Source organism: Pleurodeles waltl, chromosome 9 (assembly GCF_031143425.1).
Source record: "Pleurodeles waltl isolate 20211129_DDA chromosome 9, aPleWal1.hap1.20221129, whole genome shotgun sequence".
Taxonomy (NCBI): domain Eukaryota; kingdom Metazoa; phylum Chordata; class Amphibia; order Caudata; family Salamandridae; genus Pleurodeles; species Pleurodeles waltl.
The window spans coordinates 2,408,010-2,417,858 of NC_090448.1; the positions used below are offsets into that span (position 1 = coordinate 2,408,010).

Consider the following 9,849-nt stretch of genomic DNA (forward strand, 5'->3'; position numbering starts at 1 on the left):
TCATTAATGCATCCTAGACTAATGCGGAGGGCTGTAACAAAGAGTAACAGAGGAGTAACACACAAATGCAACCAAGACTGATGCGAAGGGCTGTAACAAAGAGTAACAGAGGAGTAACTCGCAAATGCATCCAGGACTGACGCTAAGGGCTGCAACAAAGAGTAACAGAGGAGTAACTCACAAATGCATCCTAGACTGACGCGAAGAGCTGTAACAAAGAGTAATAGAGGAGTAACTCACAAATGCATCCTAGGCTGACGCAATCGGCTGTAACGAAGAGTAACTCAGAAATAACTCACAAATGCATCAAGGGCTGAGGTGAAGGGCTGTAACAAAGAGTAACTCAGGAATAACTCACAAATGCATCCAGGGCTGAGGGGAAGGGCTGTAACAAAGAGTAACTCAGGAATAACTAACCAATGCATCAAGGGCTGAGGTGAAGGTCTGTAACAAAGAGTAACTCAGAAATAACTCACAAATGCATCCTTATCTGACGTGAAGGGCTGTAACAAAGAGTAACTCAGGAATAACTCACAAATGCTTCCTATACTGACGCGAAGGGCTCTAACAAAGAGTACTTCAGAAATAACTCATAAATGCATCCAGGGCTGACGTGAAGAGGTGTAACAAAGAGTTACTACGAAATAGCTCACAAATGCATCCAGTGCTGAGGTGAAGCAGTATAACAAAGAGTAACTCATAAATAACTCACAAATGCATCCTAGACTGACGTGAAGGGCTGTAACAAAGAGTAACTCACAAATGCTTCCATCACCTTCACTCCACTCCCTGATCCTCCACCACATCACCGGGTAACAGCATCCCCATCTGTCCACGCGTGTTGTCCAGAGACCCAGGACCCCACTGCCTCACTGGCACCCACTGCCCTGTGTTCCTAGAAGACAGGACCCCACTGCTCCATGCTTCAGAGACAGGGCCCCACTGCCCCATGCTCTCCAGAGACAGGGCCCCACTGCCCGTGCTCCCCACAGACAGGGCCCCACTGCCCTGTGCTCCCCACAGACAGGACCCCAATGCCCCATGCTCCCCAAACAGGACCCCATTTCTCCGTGCTCCCCAGATCTACAGGACCCCACTGCCTCAGGCTCCCCAGATCTACAGGACCCCACTGCCCATGCCCCTCAGAGACAGTACCCCACTGCCCATGCTCCCCAGATCTACAGGCCTCCACTGCCCTGTGCTCCCCAGATCTACAGGACCTCACTGCTCCCTCCTCCCTAGACACAGAACCCCATTGCCCTGTTCTCCCCAGATCCACAGGCCCCCACTGCCCTTGGCTCCCGAGAGACAGGCCCCATTGCTTCATGCTCCCCACAGACAGGACCCCATTGTCCTGTGCTCCCCACATCTACAGGACCACACTGCCCTGTGCTCCCCAGAGAGAGGACTCCAGTGCTCCCCAGAGACAGGACCCCACTGCACTGTGCTCCCCAGAGAGCACCCCATTGCTGCATGCTCCCCACAGACAGGACCCCACTGCCCTGTGCTCCCCAGATCTACAGGACCCCACTGCCCTGTGCTCCCCAGAGACAGGCCCCATTGCTGCATGCTCCCCACAGACAGGACCCCACTGTCCCGTGCTCCCCACATCCACAGGACCACACTGCCCTGTGCGCCCCAGAGACAGACCCCTTTGCTGCACGCTCCCCACAGACAGGACCTCACTGCCCTGTGCTCCCCACATCAACAGGACCACACTGCCCTGTGCTCCCCAGAGACAGTCCCCATTGCTGCCTGCTCCCCACAAACAGGACCCCACTGCCCTGTGCTCCCCAGATCTACAGGACCACATTGCCCTGTGCTCCCTAGAGACAGGACCTCACTGCCCTGTGCTCCACAGAGAGAGGACTCCAGTGGTCCCCAGAGACAGGACCCCACTGCCCTGTGCTCCCCAGAGACAGTCCCCATTGCTGCATGCTCCCCACAGACAGGACCCCACTGCCCTGTGCTCCCCACATCTACAGGACCACATTGCCCTGTGCTCTCCAGAGACAGCACCCCACTGCCCTGTGCTCCCCAGAGACAGACCCCTTTGCTGCACGCTCCCCACAGACAGGACCTCACTGCCCTGTGCTCCCCATATCTACAGGACCACATTGCCCTGTGCTCTCCAGAGACAGCACCCCACTGACTCGTGCTCCCCAGATCTACAGGACCACACTGCCCTGTGCTCCCCAGAGAGAGGACCCCACTGCCCTGTGCTCCCCAGAGACAGACCCCATTGCTGCATACTCCCCACAGACAGGACCCCACTGCCCTGTGCTTCCCAGATCTACAGGACCACACTGCCCTGTGCTCTCCAGAGACAGCACCCCACTGACTCGTGCTCCCCAGATCTACAGGACCACACTGCCCTGTGCTCTCCAGGAACAGGACCCCACTGCACCATGCTCCCCAAATCTACAGGAAGCCTCTGGCCTTTGCTCCCCAAATCTAAAGCCCCTCACTTCCCAATGCTCCCCAGGTCTACAGGACCCCTCTACCCTGTGCTCCCCAGATCTACACCCCCTCTACTGACCCTGGTCAAGACATGACCAGGCTTAAAACTAGGGACTGACGTAATCTCCAGCCAACAAAACACAGCCCTCGTGGCCTCCACCACTTTCTAACCCCTTGTTCGACGTGGCACAAAGATGCCCTTTCCAATTGCAGTATCTATGTTCCCCTCATAGGCATGACGTTCCGTGCCTTCCAATGGTCTCCTTGCAGATGCCACCAACCTCTGAAAACACCGAGTTCCATGAACATCTTGCCTTGGAATGACATGGAGTCCGCTAGCTACAGTCCCTTTAAAAGACAAGTAATCATGTGGCTACTGTCAATGTGAATAGCACAAAACTCTGTGGCCACCACACCTTTTAACGATTCTGGCAGCCACTATTCCTTTGAATGACGTATTTTTCTGCCCACAGTCCCTTTAAACGCTCGAGCCCCTGCTGCTGGTTGCTCATGGTACCACATGTAGAGGTGATGTCCTGTGTGACACTACTACCACACGTAGAGGTGATGTACTGTGTAACACTACCACCAGAAGTAGAGGTGATGTCCTGTGTGACACTACCACCACAAGCAGAAGTGATGTCCTCTGTGACACTACCACCACATGTAGATGTGATGTCCTGCGTGACACTACCACCACACGTAGAGGTGATGTCCTGCGTGACACTACCACCACAAGTAGAAGTGATGACACTACCACCACACCTAGAGGTGATGTTGAGTGTGACACTATCACCACACTTAGAGGTGATGTCCTGCGTGACATTACCTCCACATGTGGAGGTAATGCCCTGCCTGACACTACAACCACACATAGAGGGGATGTCCTGCCTGATACTACAACCACACAGAGATGATGTTCTGCGTGACACTACCACTACACGTAAAGGTGATGTCATGTGTGATACTACCACCATGCATAGAGGTGATGGCCTGCATGACACTACCACCACGTGAAGAGGTGATGTGCTGTGACACTACCACGACATGTGACACTACCACCACACGTGGAGTTAATGTCCTGCGTGACACTACCACCACACATAGAGGTGATGTCCTGCATGACACTACCAAAACTTGAAGGCGTGATGTGCTGTGACACTACCACCACACGTGACACTACCACCACACGTGGAGTTGATGTCCTGCATGACACTACCACCACACATAGAGGTGATGTCTGGGGTGACACTACCACCACATGCAGTGGTGATGTCCAGCGTGACACTACCACCACACGTAGAGGTGATATCCTGCATGACAGTACCACCATATGTAGAGGCAGTGTCCTGTGTGACACTATCACCACATGTGACACTAACACCACATGTAGAGGGATGAGGTGCTGTCCTGAGTGAAACGTAGAGGTGATGCCCTGTGTGACACTACCACCACACTTAGAGGGGATGTCCTGCATGACACTACCACCACACATAAAGGTGATGGCACTACCACCACACGTAGATGTGATCTCCTGTGTCACATTACCACCACATGTAGAGGTGATGTCCTGTGGGACACTACCACCAAACCTATTGGTGATGTCCTGCGTGACACTACCACCACACATAAAGGTGATGTCCTGTTTGACACTACCACCACACATGGAGGTGATGTCCCTTCTTACACTACCACCACACATAGAGGTGATGTCCTGCATGACACTACCACCACATATAGAGGTGATGTCCTGCATAACACCACTACCACACAGAGGTGATGTCCTGCGTGAAACTACCACCACATATAGAGGTGATGTCCTGCATAACACCACTACCACACAGAGGTGATGTCCTGCGTGAAACTACCACCATACGTAGAGGTGATCCTGCGACCACCACCTGGAGAGGTGATGTCCTGCGTGACACTACCACAAACAAGTAAAGTGATAAGGTGATGTCCAGCGTGACACTACCACCACACCTAGAGGTGATATCCTGCATGACACTACCACCTCACATAAAGGTGATGGCACTACCACCACACATAGAGGTGATGTCCTGTGTGACACTACCACCACATGTAGAGGTGCTGTCCTATGGGACACTACCAACACATGTATAGGTGATGTCATGCATGACACTACCACCACAAGTTGAGGTGATGGCACTACCACCACACATAAAGGTGATGTCTGGCATGACACTACCAACACACGTAGAGGTGATGTACTATGTAACATTACTACCACAGATGGAGGTGAAGTCCTGTGTGACACTACCACCACACTTAGTGATGAGGTGATGTCCTGTGTGACACTACCACCACACATACAGGTGATGTCCTGTGTGACACTACCACCAAACGTAAAGGCGATGTCCTGCTTGAGGTAGTGTCCTGTGTGACACTACAACCACACGTGGAGGTGATGACCTCCAACCACCACATGTAGAGGTGATGTCCGGCAACCACAACACATGGACGTGATGTCCTGCGTGACGATACCACCACACACATAGGGGTCAGGTGATGTCCTGTGTGACACTACCACCCCACGAAGAGGTGATGTTTTGTGTGACACTACCACCACATGTAGAGGTGATGTCCTGTGACATCACACAAAGAGGTGATGTGCTGCGACCACCACATGTAGAGGTGAAGTCCTGCGTGACACTACCACCTCACGTAAAGGTGGTGTCCTGTGTGACACTACCACCACACGAAGAGGTGATGTTTTGTGTGACACTACCACCACAAGTAGAGGTGATGTCCTGTGACATCACACAAAGAGGCGATGTGCTGCGACCACCACATGTAGAGGTGAAGTTCTGCGTGACACTACCACTTCACGTAAAGGTGGTGTCCTGCATGACACTACCGCCACACATAGAGGTGATGTCCTGCCTAACAATACCATGACACGTAGAAGTTATGACCTGCATGACACTACCAACACACATAGAGGTGATGTCCTGCGTGACACTTCCACCATATGTAGAGGTGACGTCCTGCGTGACACTATCACCATGTGTAGAAGTGATGTCCTGTGTGACACTACCACCACATGCAGAGGTGATGTTTAGTGTGACACCACCACACGTAGAGGTGATGTCTTGTGACCACCACACATAGAGGTGATTTCCTGCACCCACCACACATTGAGGTGAAGTCCTGCATGGCACTACCACCACACATAGAGGTGATATGCTGCATGACACTACCGCCACACGTTGAGGTGATGTTCTGCGACCACCACACGTAGTGGTGATGTCCTGCATGACACTGTTACCACATGCAGACACTCCTTTACAGTTGCTACGGTGGCCATCCTGCCAAGAGCGTCAGCATAGGGTGGTGAGTTCATCCTGACAATCCTTGCCTTCACAGCCACTAGAGGCCACCACAGAACAGCTGTGAGCTGCATCTCCAAGCTGTCCAACCGCAATCCCACCTGGTGACCCTAAATGTACAGCATGAGAAGTTACAAGCTAAGTAGATGTTCCTAAAAGCCCACAAGATGAAATAGAATGCATGCAACCAAACTGTAATACCAGGTGACTCTACAGGTCAACGACCTTGACCAGTCTACCTTATCAGGTGACCCTACAGGACTACATATCCAACTAGGTGACCAGACTACCTTACCAGGTGAACCTACAGGTCAACAACATATCCAACCAGGTGACTCGGCCACCTTCACAGGTGACCCTAAAGGCTAATGGCATATCCAGCCAGGTGACCTGGCTACCTTACCAGGTGATCCTACAGGTCAACGACATATCCAGCAAGGTGACTCGGGTAAGACCCTACAGGTCAATGACATGTCCAAACAGCTGACCCGGCTACTTTACCAGGTGATCCTACAGGTCAACAACATATCCAGTCAGTTGACCCCGTTACCTTACCAGGTGACTCCACAGGTCAACGACTTATCTAAAGAGCTGACCAGGCAACCTTAACAGGTGACCCTACAGGTCAACAACACATCCAACCAGGTGACTCAGCTACCTTACCAGGTGACCCTACAGGTCAACGACATATATCCAACCAGGTGACCTGGCTACCTTGTCAGGTGCCAGGTGACCTTACAGATCAACAAAATATATCCAACCAGCTACCTTACCAGGTGACCCTTCAAACCCACTAGGTCACCTTTCACGCTGACCCTACTAGCCCACCAGGCGACTCTACGACTCTACTGATACTCGTAGTCCACCATGCATCTTAAGACATTTCCTTACTTGAAATCCATGTGCACCCTTTGGGGAAACAATCTGCCCGCCCCCAGCTCACATCTCCCGCCTCCCCAGGTTAGTGTCAGAGAAGGCTGAAGTCCTGACCACTAGACCCTAAATATCCCTCCAACCCACCCGCCCTTGATACTTCCCACCTCTCCTGTCTGCCCCTCCACCTTGCCGTGAGAATGGTCTCCCCATCTGACCCCCGATACCCCCAAACCAGTGAGTGGTGATGAATACTCACCTCAGTGAAGAAGAAGGGAGGTTGGTGGGGGGCAAACCTCACAGACCCGGGGGGGAGGCAGACCCTACGGCCCTCAGCACGTCCTGCGCATGACCTTCCGATTAGAACCTCTGCTAATTACCCTTCCCTTCTCCCCACAAAATATAGCGCTCCGAAAAGACCGTCATACCACAGAAGCACTATACAACCACTACAACACTGAATCACATGGAGGGAGGGATGTGCCAGCAAGCACCCGGCACAGGGCGGGAGAGGGCGGCTCACCTCTGCATCCTGCATCCTGTCACCAGGGAGTGATCTTGGGCAGATTCCTGTCCGAGAATCTCATTCAAGGATCCAAATTAAAGAGGGGAGGACTCAGTCTGTGCAAGAACCGGAGCAGAGGAGACCCCAAAACACCAGCAGCATCGTCCCCAGGCACAAAGATCAGCGGGTCCCTGCGCCTGCTGCACATGCACTGAGGGGGAGACACTGATCACCAGGAGGGCTGAGAGTGAGATCCGTGCAGAGAGGCACTGATCCCCCAGGAGGGCTGAAAGTGAGATCGGTGCAGAGACACTACTAACCGGGGAGAGCTGAGAGTGAGATCCGTGCAGAGAGGCACTGATTCCCCTGGAGGGCTGAAAGTGAGATCGGTGCAGAGAGCCACTTCTCACAGAGGTGAGTGAGATCACTACAGAGACACAGGGGAGGGCTGAGAGTGAGATCACTACAGAGACACTACTAACACAGTAGGACAGATTGAGATCACTAGTAAACTACACAGAGACACTACTAACGAGGGGACTGAGAGTGAGATCACTACAGAGACACTACTAACGAGGGGACTGAGAATGAGATCACTACAGAGACACTGATACCCCAGAAGGGCTGAGAGTGAGATCACTACAGAGACTGATCCCAGAGTAGGGCTGAGAGTGAGATCCCTACAGAGACACTACTAACACAGTAGGACAGATTGAGATCACTAGTAAACTACACAGAGACACTACTAACGAGGGGACTGAGAGTGAGATCACTACAGAGACACTGATCCCCCAGGAGGGCTGAAAGTGAGAGCACTACAGAGCCCCTACTCACAGAGGAGAGTGAGATCACTACAGAGACACTACTCCCTGAGAGATAAACTGCAGGCCTGAGATGGTAAGATGACAGCAGAGAGACTGCTCAACCTAGTGAGCTAGTGAGTGTGATCACACCAATGAGACCTCCCACCCATAGAGTCTTATCACATGAAAGAATGACTCCTGGGATAGCTTAAGGGAGTGAGATCAAAACACAGGAATAGATCCTCAGGACAGGATGAGAGAGTGAGATCACGAGAGAGAGAGAGAAAGACAGAAAGAGAGAGACAGAGAAGGGGAGAGCCAAAGGAGGAGAGAGAGAAAAAGAGAGAGCGGAGGGGGGGGGGGGGGGGCTGCTCCACCAGGTATAAGAGGGACTGACCCCCAGGACAGACTGACAGAAAAACACACTGCAGAGTAGGATGACGACTGACAGACTGATCATTCAGGCAGCCTCAGAAATAGCTAGAGAATGAGATCAAAAGAGAGAAAATGTCATGAGAGACAGGCATACTATAGACACTGCTCACCTCAGTGGCCTCTGAGAGTGACATCAACACAGAAATGCTGCTCACCGGCGAATCCTGAGAGAGTAAGATCACATCAGGGACACCGACCGCTAGGACAAGCTGAGAGACAGCTGGAGAGTGAGATCACGGCAGAGACTGCTCACTCAGGCATCCCAAACACTCAGATCACAACACAGAACTTGCTCTACAGAGAATGAGTTCACTGATCAGAGATGCCATTCCCTCAGGCGATCTGACGGGGAGATCACTACATAGACACAGCGCTCACCCATCTAGCCTCAGTGAGTGAGATCACAGCACAAAGACACTGCCTCAGAGGGTGAGATCTGTTCCCTGAGAACACATACGCTACTGAGTGAGATCACAACAGAGCCACACAGCTCACCCAGCTAGACTCAGTGAGTGAGATCACAGCACAAAGACACCGCTTCAGAGAGTGAGATCTGTTCCCTGAGAACACATACGCTACTGAGTGAGATCACAACAGAGCCATACAGCTCACCCAGCTAGCCTCAGTGAGTGAGATCACAGCACAAAGACACTGCCTCAGAAGGTGAGATCTGTTCCCTCAGATACACATACACTACTGAGTGAGATCACAGCACACAAACACTGCCTCAGAGGGTGAGATCTGTTCCCTCAGAAACACATACACCACTGAATGAGATCACAGCACAAAAACACTGCCTCAGAGGGTGAGATCTGTTCCCTCAGATACACACACACCACTGAATGAGATCACAGCACAAAGACACTGCTTCAGAGAGTGAGATCTGTTCCCTCAGATACACATACACTACTGAGTGAGATCACAGCACAAAGACATTGCTTCAGAGGGTGAGATCTGTTCCCTCGGATACACATACACTACTGAATGAGATCACAGCACAAAGACACTGCTTCAGAGAGTGAGATCTGTTTCCTGAGATACACATACACTTTACTGAGTGAGTACACAGCACAAAGACACTGCCTCAGAGAGTGATATCTGTTCCCTTAGAGACACATACAGTACTGAGTGATATCACAGCACAAAGACATTGCTTCAGAGAGTGATATCTGTTTCCTGAGATATACATACACTACTGAGTGAGATCACAACAGAGACAGTGCCCCCCGGCAGTGCCGAGAGAGTCAGGTCACAGCACATAGCACATGCTCTCTTGGGTATGCTGAAAGAGTGAGATCACAAGAAAGATACATCACTCCCCAGGGCAGACTGAGAGTGCAAGATTGCTACACAGAGAAACTACTTTCAGGGACTATGCCCCAGAAACAGGAAGTACCAACAGAGGAGAGTCTGAGGGACGGGC

The 9,849-nt window shown here is 51.9% G+C and overlaps 1 protein-coding gene across 3 annotated transcripts in view; it reads right to left on the reverse strand.

Annotated features, from left to right (window-relative positions):
• The window catches only part of LOC138258811 (zinc finger protein 436-like), a 205,872-nt gene extending 198,471 nt beyond the window's left edge, over positions 1-7,401 (reverse strand). Inside the window, exon 1 of one of the 3 annotated variants that reach the window (XM_069206056.1) lies at positions 7,207-7,401. In XM_069206056.1, the coding sequence (XP_069062157.1) occupies positions 7,207-7,221 (15 nt within the window). In that variant the 5' untranslated portion in view covers positions 7,222-7,401. The remainder of the gene's footprint in view (positions 1-7,206) is intronic. The other 2 variants (XM_069206055.1, XM_069206057.1) reach the window with 2 other exon arrangements.
• Between the last annotated feature and the right edge of the window lie 2,448 nt (positions 7,402-9,849).